Below are 16001 nucleotides of genomic sequence, written 5' to 3'. Positions count from 1 at the left end.
TTGATTATTGGTGTCACACTTTTACCCCAGCCCCAGCTAACACACCTGCCTCCAATCACACCCCCGAGGACTGGAGTTGCCCAGGCCTGTACAAGCAGATACCCAGTAACCCTTTAAAAACTCATCTAAACTGAAGAGGAGGGAAGAGTTGCTGTGAAAGTAGTGGTGTTGACTCTGAAGGACTGTCTGCCCAGCTGTCATACCCTGGTTTATCCACTAGGTGGCAATCATCACCTTTTACTACACCTGAACTGTCTAGTAAATCAAATCACATTTTATTGGTCACTTACACATATTTAGCAGATGTTATTACGGGTGTAGCGAAATGCTTGTATGTTTTTATTCACTTTTAAAATGATAGAAAAATACTTTGCTAGCTCTGTTTTTTGAAGCCAGTTAGGGATTGAATTAAAAAAATAAAATGTAGGAATAGGAATAGGAATAGGATACTCACTTAAAATAAACTTTGTGTCTAGGTATAGAGACTGTAAGGAAAAGATGCCGGTGATTGACATGTCTGTGTCTGCAGGTATCGAGACAGTGGGGAAGAACGTGTTGGTGGCGGGACGCTCTAAGAATGTAGGCTTGCCCATCGCCATGTTGCTTCACACAGACCGCAACCACCAACGCCCTGGAGGTACGACACTGTGTGTGTGTGTGTGTGTGTGTGTGTGTGTGTGTGTGTGTGTGTGTAAGACTCTGTAATATGGGTAATTTGCAAGGAACAGTATATTTAATGTACACCACCTTGGAGTGTTTTGTGTACGTACATTGATGTTGCACCACCGCGGTTTTCCCCATTATAAAGCTGTTTATTATTATTATTTTTTTTTATATTGATTTATTTATTTATTTATTTTTGGGGGGGGGTGGATCAGCTTAATATTGCGGAAAGAATGTTGCTTCCAATGTAATTGTCTGCATCATTTCCAATCCCCCATATTTTGGGGGGTAAATATATATATCCATTCACGTATGCATACATATACACATATATACATACACATACCTACATAGACATACATACTTTTTTTAAAGAGTATACCTTTATTATTATTCCCCGCAAACCCTACCACCGATCCCCCAATTGGAGTAAACTGATAAACATTTCTGTTTTTACCTTCAATTTATACATCTTATACACATTTTACAGACACAGTCTACTTTATAATAGTTCTCTCTTGTTTGTTCTTAGTCCTTCCTCTATTTCTGTTGTCCATCCAGTTTGATTTCCACTTGTAACTGTGCTATTTCACAATAGCTCCGCACCTATACACATTTCACAGATCCCGTATGCCCTACATTGTTTATCTTGTTATTAGTCCCACCCTTCAGCTCCACTCAGCTCCATGAAGCTGTTTATTACAAAAGGGCTTCAAGGGAAGGAAATGATTAATAAAATAAATTAATAAAATAAATATCTCTGCACCTATTGTTCAAACAAGAACTGTCGCAACGCTGGTACACATTCTTGGAAGTAAGGAGGGTGGAGGAGTGAGAGAGATAGGGGAGAGTGGAGGAGAGAGAGGCGAGGGTAGAGGAGTGAGAGAGATAGGGGAGGGTGGAGGAGAGAGAGGGGAGGGTGGAGGGGAGAGAGGGGAGGGTAGAGAGAGAGAGGTGGAGGAGAGAGAGAGGGAGGGTGGAGGGGGAGAGAGAACGGTGGAGGAGGGGAGGGTGGAAGAGAGAGAGGAGGGTAGAGGAGAGAGAGTGCAGGGTGGAGGGGAGGGTAGATAGAGAGAGGTGGAGGAGAGAGAGGGAGGGTGGAGGGGGGGTGGAGGAGGGGAAGGAGAGGTGGAGGAGAGAGAGAGGGGGTAGGGTGGAGGAGAGAGAGGGCAGGGTGGAGGAGAGAGGGCAGGGTGGAGGAGAGAGAGGGCAGGGTAGAGGAGGGGAAGGAGAGGTGGAGGAGAGAGAGGGCAGGGTAGAGGAGAGGGTGGAGGAGGGGAAGGAGAGGTGGAGGAGAGAGAGAGGGGGTAGGGTGGAGGAGAGAGAGGGCAGGGTGGAGGAGAGAGGGCAGGGTGGAGGAGAGAGAGGGCAGGGTAGAGGAGGGGAAGGAGAGGTGGAGGAGAGAGAGGGCAGGGTAGAGGAGAGGGTGGAGGAGGGGAAGGAGAGGTGGAGGAGAGAGAGAGGGGGTAGGGTGGAGGAGAGAGAGGGCAGGGTGGAGGAGAGAGAGGGCAGGGTGGAGGAGAGAGAGGGCAGGGTAGAGGAGAGAGAGGGCAGGGTAGAGGAGAGAGAGGGCAGGGTAGAGGAGAGAGAGGGCAGGGTAGAGGAGAGAGAGGGCAGGGTAGAGGAGAGAGAGGGCAGGGTAGAGGAGAGAGCGAGAGAGGGGGGAGAGGAGAGGGAGGGGAGGGTGGAGGAGAGACAGGGCAAGGTGGAGGAGAGAGAGGGCAGGGTAGAGGAGAGGGTGGAGGAGGGGAAGGAGAGGTGGAGGAGAGAGAGGGCAGGGTGGAGGAGAGAGAGGGCAGGGTAGAGGAGAGGGTGGAGGAGGGGAAGGAGATAGAGAGGGGGTAGGGTGGAGGAGAGAGAGGGCAGGGTGGAGGAGAGAGCGAGAGAGGGGGGAGAGGAGAGGGAGGGGAGGGTGGAGGAGAGACAGGGCAGGGTGGAGGAGAGAGAGGGCAGGGTAGAGGAGAGGGTGGAGGAGGGGAAGGAGAGGTGGAGGAGAGAGAGGGCAGGGTGGAGGAGAGAGAGGGCAGGGTAGAGGAGAGGGTGGAGGAGGGGAAGGAGATAGAGAGGGGGTAGGGTGGAGGAGAGAGAGGGCAGGGTGGAGGAGAGAGAGAGGGGGAGGTAGAGGAGAGAGAAAGGAGAAGATGGAGGAGAGGGGGGAGGAGGGAGAGAGAGAGGAGGGTGGAGGAGAGGGGACCTGTCGTCCCATATATGGTCGTAGAAAGAAGTGGGTGAGGGAAGTGGAATGGTGCACCATGCTGGTGATGAGGCAACATTGTGTTAGGACAGCTGTTAAATGAAACAACCCAAAGAACTGAAAGCATCATTGTTGTACACACACACACACACACACACACACACACACACACACACACACACACACACACACACACACACACACACACACACACACACACACACACACACACACACACACACACACAGGCTTGAGGAATTTCTATCAACTGTGAACCTGTTTCTACTAGTTTTGACAGAAACTTACTTTAATTTTGACTCCTCAACAAGTTGCACACACACTCCTCTCTCTCTCACACACACACACACACACACCTCTCTCTCTCTCTCTCTCTCTCTCTCTCTCTCTCTCTCTCTCTCTCTCTCTCACACACACACTCCCTCTCACACACACACACACACACACACACACACACACACACACACACACACACACACACACACACACACACACACACACACTCCTCTCCCTCTCACACACACACACTCCCTCCCTCTCTCTCTTACACACACTCCTTCTCTCTCTCTCTCGCTCTCTCTCACACACACACACACACCCTCTCACACACACACACCCTCTCTCACATGTATATACACTCACACACAACGCACACCCGCACCACATCAGGTATCAATCAAGCCGTTTACCATGCCGGGTCTTGTCTCTCATTCCTGGCCTTTGTAAGATTTTATTCCCTCACACACGACACACACACACCCGTTCTGGGACTTGGCTTGGTTGTTGATCCCACCCTGCTCTGGAATGCCTGGCCTAGGTCAAGGTGCCTAGGATAGATCAGGGTGAGGTTGGCTGGCCTGGGGCAAGGTGCCTAGGATAGATCAGGGTGAGGTTGGCAGGCCTGGGTCAAGATGCCTAGGATAGATCCAGGGTAAGGTTGGCTGGCCTGGGGCAAGGTGCCTAGGATAGATCCAGGGTGAGGTTGGCTGGCCTGGGGCAAGGTGCCTAGGATAGATCCAGGGTGAGGTTGGCTGGCCTGGGTCAAGATGCCTAGGATAGATCCAGGGTGAGGTTGGCAGGCCTGGGGCAAGGTGTCTAGGATAGATCCAGGGTGAGGTTGGCTGGCCTGGGGCAAGGTGCCTAGGATAGATCCAGGGTGAGGTTGGCTGGCCTGGGGCAAGGTGCCTAGGATAGATCCAGGGTGAGGTTGGCAGGCCTGGGGCAAGGTGTCTAGGATAGGTCCAGGGTGAGGTTGGGCCTACTGGAGCCAATGGAGCTTTATAGAGTAACTTAGAGAAATATACGGTCATCACAACAGAGGAAGAGGTTAGTTCACCAGAGAAGTAAGAGGTTAGTTCACCAGAGAAGTAAGAGGTTAGTTCACCAGAGGAGGAAGAGGTTAGTTCACCAGAGGAGGAAGAGGTTAGTTCACCAGAGGAGGAAGAGGTTAGTTCACCAGAGGAGGAAGAGGTTAGTTCACCAGAGGAGGAAGAGGTTAGTTCACCAGAGGAGTAAGAGGTTAGTTCACCAGAGGAGGAAGAGGTTAGTTCACCAGAGGAGGAAGAGGTTAGTTCACCAGAGGAGTAAGAGGTTAGTTCACCAGAGGAGTAAGAGGTTAGTTCACCAGAGGAGGAAGAGGTTAGTTCACCAGAGGAGGAAGAGGTTAGTTCACCAGAGGAGGAAGAGGTTAGTTCACCAGAGAAGTAAGAGGTTAGTTCACCAGAGGAGTAAGAGGTTAGTTCACCAGAGGAGTAAGAGGTTAGTTCACCAGAGGAGTAAGAGGTTCGTTCACCAGAGGAGGAAGAGGTTAGTTCACCAGAGGAGGAAGAGGTTAGTTCACCAGAGGAGTAAGAGGTTAGTTCACCAGAGAAATGAGTTGATGACACTCCAGCCCATAATGTTAATAGACCTGTTTTCTTTGTTATTTAGTGTATCAAAACAAAACAAACTTGATGGAGTCTTTATAAACTGAAAAATAAACGGATTCCTTCTATATATTCTCAATCCTATGATGTCAGAGACAGGCAGACTGACAGGCAGGCAGACTGACAGGCAGGCAGACTGACAGGCAGGCAGACTGACAGGCAGGCAGACTGACAGACAGACTGACAGGCAGGCAGACTGACAGACTGGCAGACAAGCAGACTGACAGACAAGCAGACTGACAGACAGACTGGCAGACTGACAGACAGGCAGACTGACAGGCAGGCAGACTGACAGGCAGACTGACAGGCAGGCAGACTGACAGACAGACAGGCAGACAGACTGACAGGCAGGCAGGCAGACTGGCAGACAGACTGACAGGCAGACTGACAGACAGACAGACACAGACAGACATCCTAAACCCTCTCCTCTCCTCCTAGGTGATGCCACGGTAACCATCGCCCACAGGTGCACCCCCAGAGAGCAGCTGAAGGAACTGACCCGTCTGGCGGACATCGTCATCGCAGCTGCAGGTACCCCCCCCCCCCCCCCACCTTTCTCTCTTTCAATTCTAGGGGCTTTATTGTCATGGGAAACATATGTTAACATCGCCAAAGCAATTGAACTAGATAATATACAAAAGTGAAATAAACAATAAAAATGAACAGTAAACATTACACTCACAGAAGTTCCAAAAGAATAAAGACATTACAAATGTCATATTATGTATATAGAGAGTGTTGTAACGATGTGCAAATGGTTAAAGTACAAAAGGGAAAATAAATCAACATAAATATGGGTTGTATTTACAATGGTGTTTGTTCTTCACTGGTTGCCCTTTTCTTGTGGCAACAGGTCACAAATCTTGCTGCTGTGATGGCACACTGTGGAATTTCACCCAGTAGATATGGGAGTTTATCAAAATTGGATTTGTTTTCGAATTCTTTGTGGGTCTGTGTAATCTGAGGGAAATATGTCTCTCTAATATGGTCATACATTTGGCAGGAGGTTAGGAAGTGCAGCTCAGCTTCCACCTCATTTTGTGGGCAGTGTGCACATAGCCTGTCTTCTCTTGAGAGCCAGGTCTGCCTACGGCGGCCTTTCTCAATAGCAAGGCTCACTGAGTCTGTACATAGTCAAAGCTTTCCTTAAGTTTAGGTCAGTCACAGGGGTCAGGTATTCTGCCACTGTGTACTCTCTGTTTAGGGCCAAACAGCATTCTAGTTTGCTCTGTTTTTTTGTTAATTCTTTCCAATGTGTAGTAATTATCTTTTTGTTTTCTCGTGATTTGGTTGGGTCTAATTGTGTTGCTGTCCTGGGGCTCTGTGGGGTCTGTTTGTGTTTGTGAACAGAGTCCCAGGGCCAGTTTGCTTAGGGGACTCTAGAATTAAATGGCTCTTTTCTGGATTTTGATAATTAGCGGGTATCAGCCTAATTCTGCTCTGCATGCATTATTTGGTGTTCTACGTTGTACACAGAGGATATTTTTGCAGAATTCTGCATGCAGAGTCTCAATTTGGTGTTTGTCCCATTTTGTGAGTTCTTGGTTGGTGAGCGGACCCCAGACCTCACAACCATAAAGGGCAATGGGTTCTATAACTGATTCAAGTATTTTTAGCCAGATCCTAATTGGTATGTTGAATTTTATGTTCCTTTTGATGGCATAGAAGACCCTTCTTGCCTTGTCTCTCAGATCGTTCACAGCTTTGTGGAAGTTACTTGTGGCGCTGATGTTTAGGCCGAGGTTTGTATAGTTTTTTGTGTGCTCTAGGGCAACAGTGTCTAGATGGAATTTGTATTTGTGGTCCTGGCGACTGGACCTTTTTTTGGAGCACCATTATTTAGGCCTTACTGAGATTTACTGTCAGGGCCCAAGTCTGACAGAATCTGTGCAGAAGATCTAGGTGCTGCTGTAGGCCCTCCTTGGTTGGGGACAGAAGCACCAGATCATCAGCAAACAGTAGACATTTGACTTCAGATTCTAGTAGGATGAGGCCGGGTGCTGCAGACTGTTCTAGTGCCCTCGCCAATTAATATATATATATATATATATATATATATATATATATATATATATATATATATATATATATATATATATATATAGATATATATAGATATATATATATATGTGTGTGTGTGTGTGTGTGTGTGTGTGTGTGTGTGTGTTGAAGAGGGTGGGGCTTAAGCTGCATCCTTGTCTCACCCCACGGCCCTGTGGGAAGAAATGTGTGTGTGCTTTTTGCCTATTTTAACCGCACACTTGTTGTTTGTGTACATGGATTTTATAATGTTGTATGTTTTTCCCCCAACACCACTTTCCATCCATTTGTAGGGCAGACCCTCATGCCAAATTGAGTCGAAGGATTTTTAAAAAATCAACAAAGCATGAGAAGACTTTGCCTTTGTGTTTGTTTGTCAATTAGAGTGTGCAGGGTGAATACGTGGTCTGTTGTACGATCATTTGGTAAAAAGCCAATTTGACATTTGCTCAGTACATTGTTTTCACTGAGGAAATGTACAAGTCTGCTGTTAATGATAATGCAGAGGATTTTCACAAGGTTGCTGTTGACGCATATCCCACGGTAGTTATTGGGGTCAAAGTTGTCTCCACTTTTGTGGATTGGGGTGATCAGTCCTTGGTTCCAAATATTGGAGAAGATGCCAGAGCTGAGGATGATGTTAAAAAGTTTAAGTATAGCCATTTGGAATTTGTGGTCTGTATATTTTATAATTTAATTTAGGATACCATCAACACCACAGGCCTTTTTGGGTTGGAGGGTTTGTATTTTGTCCTGTAGTTCATTCAAGGTAATTGGAGAATCCAGTGGGTTCTGGTCGTCTTTAATAGTTGATTCTAAGATTTGTATTTGATCCTGTATATGTTTTTGCTGTTTATTCTTTGTTATAGAGCCTTTGTTATAGAGCCAAAAAGATTGGAGAAGTGGTTTACCTATACATCTCCATTTTGGATAGATAATTCTTTGTGTTTTTTTTTTGTGTGTTTTCCCAGAAGTGGTTAGAGTCTATGGCTTCTTCAATTACATTGAGCTGAATTCTGACGTGCTGTTCCTTCTTTTTCCGTTGTGTATTTCTATATTGTTTTAGTGATTCACCATAGTGAAGGCGTAGACTCAGGTTTTCTGTATTGTTTTAGTGATTCACCATAGTGAAGGTGTAGACTCAGGTTTTCTGTATTGTTTTAGTGATTCACCATAGTGAAGGTGTAGACTCAGGTTTTCTGTATTGTTTTAGTGATTCACCATAGTAAAGGCGTAGACTCAGGTTTTCTGTATTGTTTTAGTGATTCACCATAGTGAAGGCGTAAACTCAGGTTTTCTGTATTGTTTTAGTGATTCACCATAGTGAAGGCGTAGACTCAGGTTTTCTGTATTGTTTTAGTGATTCACCATAGTGAAGGCGTAGACTCAGGTTTTCTGGGTCTCTGTTTTTGGTTGGGCAGGTTTCTCAATTTTTTTTCTTAGATTTTTGCATTCCTCATCTCTCTCACCCTCTCTCCTTCCCTTCTCACTTGTCTGTAACATTACTGCAGGTGAACATGATAAAAACGACTGAAGTAAGCCTGATGATTGCCATGCCAACCAGTGTCATGTCTACAGAGAACTAGTGTGTGTTTCAGGATCAACGTTTAATATTAGCTGTACATGTGGCGGTTAGCGGTTAGCGACTTTCGTGTGTGTGTGTGTGTGTGTGTGTTCATTTCCTGTGTGTGTGTCCTCTAGGTGTGCCTGGGCTGATCACAGTAGACATGGTGAAGGAGGGGGCAGCGGTCATCGACGTGGGTATTAACCGTGTCCAGGACCGGACCACAGGAAAACTACGACTGGTCGGAGACGTGGACTTTGAAGGTACATAACTGGATTTAAAGCACTTTCGGGGCGGCAGGTAGCCTAAGGGTTAGAGGAAGCAGGTAGCCTAGTGGTTAGAGGAAGCAGGTAGCCTAGTGGTTAGAGTGTTGGTTTAGTAACCAGCAGGTAGCCTAGTGGTTAGAGTGTTGGTTTAGTAACCAGCAGGTAGCCTAGTGGTTAGAGTGTTGGTTTAGTAACCAGCAGGTAGCCTAGTGGTTAGAGTGTTGGTTTAGTAACCAGCAGGTAGCCTAGTGGTTAGAGTGTTGGTTTAGTAACCAGCAGGTAGCCTAGTGGTTAGAGTGTTGGACTAGTAACCAGTAGGTAGCCTAGTGGTTAGAGTATTGGACTAGTAACCAGCAGGTAGCCTAGTGGTTAGAGTGTTGGACCAGTAACCAGTAGGTAGCCTAGTGGTTAGAGTGTTGGACTAGTAACCAGCAGGTAGCCTAGTGGTTAGAGTGTTGGACTAGTAACCAGCAGGTAGCCTAGTGGTTAGAGGAGGCAGGTAGCCTAGTGGTTAGAGGAGGCAGGTAGCCTAGTGGTTAGAGGAGGCAGGTAGCCTAGTGGTTACAGGAGGCAGGTAGCCTAGTGGTTAGAGGAGGCAGGTAGCCTAGTGGTTAGAGGAGGCAGGTAGCCTAGTGGTTAGAGGAGGCAGGTAGCCTAGTGGTTAGAGGAGGCAGGTAGCCTAGTGGTTAGAGGAGGCAGGTAGCCTAGTGGTTAGAGGAGGCAGGTAGCCTAGTGGTTAGAGGAGGCAGGTAGCCTAGTGGTTAGAGGAGGCAGGTAGCCTAGTGGTTAGAGGAGGCAGGTAGCCTAGTGGTTAGAGGAGGCAGGTAGCCTAGTGGTTAGAGGAGGCAGGTAGCCTAGTGGTTAGAGGAGGCAGGTAGCCTAGTGGTTAGAGGAGGCAGGTAGCCTAGTGGTTAGAGGAGGCAGGTAGCCTAGTGGTTAGAGGAGGCAGGTAGCCTAGTGGTTAGAGGAGGCAGGTAGCCTAGTGGTTAGAGGAGGCAGGTAGCCTAGTGGTTAGAGTATTGGACTAGTAGCCTAGTGGTTAGAGGAGGCAGGTAGCCTAGTGGTTAGAGGAGGCAGGTAGCCTAGTGGTTAGAGTATTGGACTAGTAGCCTAGTGGTTAGAGTATTGGACTAGTAGCCTAGTGATTAGAGGAGGCAGGTAGCCTAGTGGTTAGAGGAGGCAGGTAGCCTAGTGGTTAGAGTATTGGACTAGTAGCCTAGTGGTTAGAGTATTGGACTAGTAGCCTAGTGGTTAGAGTATTGGACTTGTAGCCTAGTGGTTAGAGTATTGGACTAGTAGCCTAGTGGTTAGAGGGGGCAGGTAGCCTAGTGGTTAGAGGAGGCAGGTAGCCTAGTGGTTAGAGGAGGCAGGTAGCCTAGTGGTTAGAGGAGGCAGGCAGCCTAGTGGTTAGAGGAGGCAGGTAGCCTAGTGGTTAGAGGAGGCAGGTAGCCTAGTGGTTAGAGGAGGCAGGTAGCCTAGTGGTTAGAGGAGGCAGGTAGCCTAGTGGTTAGAGGAGGCAGGTAGCCTAGTGGTTAGAGGAGGCAGGTAGCCTACTGGTTAGAGTGTTGGACTAGTAACCAGCAGGTAGCCTAGTGGTTAGAGGAGGCAGGTAGCCTAGTGGTTAGAGGAGGCAGGTAGCCTAGTGGTTAGAGGAGGCAGGTAGCCTAGTGGTTAGAGGAGGCAGGTAGCCTACTGGTTAGAGTGTTGGACTAGTAACCAGCAGGTAGCCTAGTGGTTAGAGTGTTGGACTAGTAACCAGCAGGTAGCCTAGTGGTTAGAGTATTGGGCCAGTAACCAGCGGGTAGCCTAGTGGTTAGAGTGTTGGACTAGTAACCAGCAGGTAGCCTAGTGGTTAGAGTGTTGGACTAGTAACCAGCAGGTAGCCTAGTGGTTAGAGTGTTGGACTAGTAACCAGCAGGTAGCCTAGTGGTTAGAGTGTTGGACTAGTAACCAGCAGGTAGCCTAGTGGTTAGAGTATTGGACTAGTAACCAGTAGGTAGCCTAGTGGTTAGAGCGTTGGACTAGTAACCAGCAGGTAGCCTAGTGGTTAGAGTGTTGGACTAGTAACCAGTAGGTAGCCTAGTGGTTAGAGCGCTGGACTAGTAACCAGTAGGTAGCGTAGTGGTTAGAGTATTGGACTAGTAACCAGAAGGTAGCCTAGTGGTTAGAGTGTTGGACTAGTAACCAGCAGGTAGCCTAGTGGTTAGAGCGTTGGACTAGTAACCAGTAGGTAGCCTAGTGGTTAGAGTGTTGGACTAGTAACCAGCAGGTAGCCTAGTGGTTAGAGTATTGGAGTAGTAACCAGTAGGTAGCCTAGTGGTTAGAGCGTTGGACTAGTAACCAGCAGGTAGCCTAGTGGTTAGAGTGTTGGACTAGTAACCAGCAGGTAGCCTAGTGGTTAGAGTATTGGGCCAGTAACCAGCAGGTAGCCTAGTGGTTAGAGTGTTGGACTAGTAACCAGCAGGTAGCCTAGTGGTTAGAGTGTTGGACTAGTAACCAGCAGGTAGCCTAGTGGTTAGAGTGTTGGACTAGTAACCAGCAGGTAGCCTAGAGGTTAGAGTGTAGGACTAGTAACCAGCAGGTAGCCTAGTGGTTAGAGTGTTGGACTAGTAACCAGCAGGTAGCCTAGTGGTTAGAGTATTGGACTAGTAACCAGTAGGTAGCCTAGTGGTTAGAGTATTGGGCCAGTAACCAGCAGGTAGCCTAGTGGTTAGAGTGTTGGACTAGTAACCAGTAGGTAGCCTAGTGGTTAGAGCGCTGGACTAGTAACCAGTAGGTAGCGTAGTGGTTAGAGTATTGGACTAGTAACCAGTAGGTAGCCTAGTGGTTAGAGTGTTGGACTAGTAACCAGCAGGTAGCCTAGTGGTTAGAGCGTTGGACTAGTAACCAGCAGGTAGCCTAGTGGTTAGAGTGTTGGACTAGTAACCAGCAGGTAGCCTAGTAGTTAGAGCGTTGGACTAGTTACCAGCAGGTAGCCTAGTAGTTAGTGTTGGACTAGTAACCAGCAGATAGCCTAGTGGTTAGAGCGTAGTAACCAGCAGGTAGCCTAGTGGTTAGAGTGTTGGACTAGTAACCAGCAGGTAGTCTAGTGGTTAGAGTGTTGGACTGGTAACCAGCAGGTAGTCTAGTGGTTAGAGCGTTGGACTAGTAACCAGCAGGTAGCCTAGTGGTTAGAGTGTTGGACTAGTAACCAGCAGGTAGTCTAGTGGTTAGAGTGTTGGGGTAGTAACCAGCAGGTGGCATTGTGGTTAAAATGGGGAGGCAGGTAGCCTAGTGGTTAGAGCGTTAGGCCAGTAACCAGCAGGTAGTCTAGTGGTGAGAGTGTTGGACTAGTAACCAGCAGGTAGCCTAGTGGTTAGAGTGTTGGACTAGTAACCAGCAGGTAGCCTAGTGGTTAGAGTGTTGGACTAGTAACCAGCAGGTAGCCTAGTGGTTAGAGTGTTGGACTAGTAACCAGCAGGTAGCCTAGTAGTTAGAGCGTTGGACTAGTTACCAGCAGGTAGCCTAGTGGTTAGAGTGTTGGACTAGTAACCAGCAGGTAGCCTAGTGGTTAGAGCATTGGGCCAGTAACCAGCAGGTAGCCTAGTGGTTAGAGCGTAGTAACCAGCAGGTAGCCTAGTGGTTAGAGTGTTGGACTAGTAACCAGCAGGTAGTCTAGGGGTTAGAGTGTTGGACTAGTAACCAGCAGGTAGTCTAGTGGTTAGAGCGTTGGACTAGTAACCAGCAGGTAGCCTAGTGGTTAGATTGTTGGACTAGTAACCAGCAGGTAGTCTAGTGGTTAGAGTGTTGGGGTAGTAACCAGCAGGTGGCATTGTGGTTAAAATGGGGAGGCAGGTAGCCTAGTGGTTAGAGCGTTAGGCCAGTAACCAGCAGGTAGTCTAGTGGTTAGAGTGTTGGACTAGTAACCAGCAGGTAGCCTAGTGGTTAGAGCGTTGGGCCAGTAACCAGCAGGTAGCCTAGTGGTTAGAGCGTTGGACTAGTAACCAGCAGGTAGCCTAGTGGTTAGAGCATTGTGCCAGTAACCAGCAGGTAGCCTAGTGGTTAGAGCATTGGGCCAGTAACCAGCAGGTAGCCTAGTGGTTAGAGCATTGGGCCAGTAACCAGCAGGTAGCCTAGTGGTTAGAGCGTTGGACTAGTAACCAGCAGGTAGCCTAGTGGTTAGAGGCAGCAGGTAGCCTAGTGGTTAGAGGCAGCATGTAGCCTAGTGGTGAAAGGCAGGCGGTAGCCTAGTGGTTAGAGTATTGGACTAGTAACCAGTAGGTAGCCTATTGGTTAGAGCGTTGGACTAGTAACCAGCAGGTAGCCTAGTGGTTAGAGTGTTGGACTAGTAACCAGTAGGTAGCCTAGTGGTTAGAGCGCTGGACTAGTAACCAGTAGGTAGCGTAGTGGTTAGAGTATTGGACTAGTAACCAGAAGGTAGCCTAGTGGTTAGAGTGTTGGACTAGTAACCAGAAGGTAGCCTAGTGGTTAGAGCGTTGGACTAGTAACCAGTAGGTAGCCTAGTGGTTAGAGTGTTGGACTAGTAACCAGCAGGTAGCCTAGTGGTTAGAGTATTGGAGTAGTAACCAGTAGGTAGCCTAGTGGTTAGAGCGTTGGACTAGTAACCAGCAGGTAGCCTAGTGGTTAGAGTGTTGGACTAGTAACCAGCAGGTAGCCTAGTGGTTAGAGTATTGGGCCAGTAACCAGCAGGTAGCCTAGTGGTTAGAGTGTTGGACTAGTAACCAGCAGGTAGCCTAGTGGTTAGAGTGTTGGACTAGTAACCAGCAGGTAGCCTAGTGGTTAGAGTGTTGGACTAGTAACCAGCAGGTAGCCTAGAGGTTAGAGTGTAGGACTAGTAACCAGCAGGTAGCCTAGTGGTTAGAGTGTTGGACTAGTAACCAGCAGGTAGCCTAATGGTTAGAGTATTGGACTAGTAACCAGTAGGTAGCCTAGTGGTTAGAGTATTGGGCCAGTAACCAGCAGGTAGCCTAGTGGTTAGAGTGTTGGACTAGTAACCAGTAGGTAGCCTAGTGGTTAGAGCGCTGGACTAGTAACCAGTAGGTAGCGTAGTGGTTAGAGTATTGGACTAGTAACCAGTAGGTAGCCTAGTGGTTAGAGTGTTGGACTAGTAACCAGCAGGTAGCCTAGTGGTTAGAGTGTTGGACTAGTAACCAGCAGGTAGCCTAGTAGTTAGAGCGTTGGACTAGTTACCAGCAGGTAGCCTAGTGGTTAGAGTGTTGGACTAGTAACCAGCAGGTAGCCTAGTGGTTAGAGCATTGGGCCAGTAACCAGCAGGTAGCCTAGTGGTTAGAGCGTAGTAACCAGCAGGTAGCCTAGTGGTTAGTTTGTTGGACTAGTAACCAGCAGGTAGTCTAGGGGTTAGAGTGTTGGACTAGTAACCAGCAGGTAGTCTAGTGGTTAGAGCGTTGGACTAGTAACCAGCAGGTAGCCTAGTGGTTAGATTGTTGGACTAGTAACCAGCAGGTAGTCTAGTGGTTAGAGTGTTGGGGTAGTAACCAGCAGGTGGCATTGTGGTTAAAATGGGGAGGCAGGTAGCCTAGTGGTTAGAGCGTTAGGCCAGTAACCAGCAGGTCGTCTAGTGGTTAGAGTGTTGGACTAGTAACCAGCAGGTAGCCTAGTGGTTAGAGTGTTGGACTAGTAACCAGCAGGTAGCCTAGTGGTTAGAGTGTTGGACTAGTAACCAGCAGGTAGCCTAGTGGTTAGAGCGTTGGACTAGTAACCAGCAGGTAGCCTAGTGGTTAGAGCATTGTGCCAGTAACCAGCAGGTAGCCTAGTGGTTAGAGCATTGGGCCAGTAACCAGCAGGTAGCCTAGTGGTTAGAGCATTGGGCCAGTAACCAGCAGGTAGCCTAGTGGTTAGAGCGTTGGACTAGTAACCAGCAGGTAGCCTAGTGGTTAGAGGCAGCAGGTAGCCTAGTGGTTAGAGGCAGCATGTAGCCTAGTGGTTAAAGGCAGCAGGTAGCCTAGTGGTTAGAGCATTGGACTAGTAACCAGCAGGTAGCCTAGTGGTTAGAGCATTGGACTAGTAACCAGTAGGTAGCCTAGTGGTTAGAGTGTTGAACTAGTAACCAGCAGGTAGCCTAGTGGTTAGAGTGTTGGACTAGTAACCAGCAGGTAGCCTAGTGGTTAGAGGCAGCAGGTAGCCTAGTGGTTAGAGGCAGCATGTAGCCTAGTGGTTAAAGGCAGCAGGTAGCCTAGTGGTTAGAGCATTGGACTAGTAACCAGCAGGTAGCCTAGTGGTTAGAGCATTGGACTAGTAACCAGTAGGTAGCCTAGTGGTTAGAGTGTTGAACTAGTAACCAGCAGCTAGCCTAGTGGTTAGAGTGTTGGACTAGTAACCAGCAGGTAGCCTAGAGGTTAGAGTGTAGGACTAGTAACCAGCAGGTAGCCTAGTGGTTAGAGTGTTGGACTAGTAACCAGCAGGTAGCCTAGTGGTTAGAGTATTGGACTAGTAACCAGTAGGTAGCCTAGTGGTTAGAGTATTGGGCCAGTAACCAGCAGGTAGCCTAGTGGTTAGAGTGTTGGACTAGTAACCAGTAGGTAGCCTAGTGGTTAGAGCGCTGGACTAGTAACCAGTAGGTAGCGTAGTGGTTAGAGTATTGGACTAGTAACCAGTAGGTAGCCTAGTGGTTAGAGTGTTGGACTAGTAACCAGCAGGTAGCCTAGTGGTTAGAGCGTTGGACTAGTAACCAGCAGGTAGTCTAGTGGTTAGAGTGTTGGACTAGTAACCAGCAGGTAGCCTAGTGGTTAGAGTATTGGAGTAGTAACCAGTAGGTAGCCTAGTGGTTAGAGCGTTGGACTAGTAACCAGCAGGTAGCCTAGTGGTTAGAGCGTTGGACTAGTAACCAGCAGGTAGCCTAGTGGTTAGAGTGTTGGACTAGTAACCAGCAGGTAGCCTAGTAGTTAGAGCGTTGGACTAGTTACCAGCAGGTAGCCTAGTAGTTAGTGTTGGACTAGTAACCAGCAGATAGCCTAGTGGTTAGAGTGTTGGACTAGTAACCAGCAGGTAGCCTAGTGGTTAGAGCGTAGTAACCAGCAGGTAGCCTAGTGGTTAGAGTGTTGGACTAGTAACCAGCAGGTAGTCTAGTGGTTAGAGTGTTGGACTGGTAACCAGCAGGTAGTCTAGTGGTTAGAGCGTTGGACTAGTAACCAGCAGGTAGCCTAGTGGTTAGAGTGTTGGACTAGTAACCAGCAGGTAGTCTAGTGGTTAGAGTGTTGGGGTAGTAACCAGCAGGTGGCATTGTGGTTAAAATGGGGAGGCAGGTAGCCTAGTGGTTAGAGCGTTAGGCCAGTAACCAGCAGGTAGTCTAGTGGTGAGAGTGTTGGACTAGT

At 48.2% G+C, this 16001-nt stretch overlaps 1 protein-coding gene across 2 annotated transcripts in view; it reads left to right on the top strand.

The window, feature by feature from the left end:
* mthfd2l (methylenetetrahydrofolate dehydrogenase (NADP+ dependent) 2 like) overlaps positions 1-16001 on the top strand; it is a 34564-nt gene that overhangs the window by 6928 nt on the left and 11635 nt on the right. For both annotated transcript variants that reach the window (XM_055887833.1, XM_055887835.1), the window contains 3 exons: positions 530-637; positions 5239-5331; positions 8542-8667. In XM_055887833.1, coding sequence (XP_055743808.1) covers positions 530-637; positions 5239-5331; positions 8542-8667 — 327 coding nt within the window. The remainder of the gene's footprint in view (positions 1-529; positions 638-5238; positions 5332-8541; positions 8668-16001) is intronic.

Source organism: Salvelinus fontinalis, chromosome 28 (assembly GCF_029448725.1).
Source record: "Salvelinus fontinalis isolate EN_2023a chromosome 28, ASM2944872v1, whole genome shotgun sequence".
In the NCBI taxonomy this organism is placed as follows: Eukaryota; Metazoa; Chordata; class Actinopteri; order Salmoniformes; family Salmonidae; genus Salvelinus; species Salvelinus fontinalis.
The sequence above is the reverse complement of the archived record's forward strand: the minus strand, read 5'-3'. Positions and strand labels throughout refer to the sequence as shown.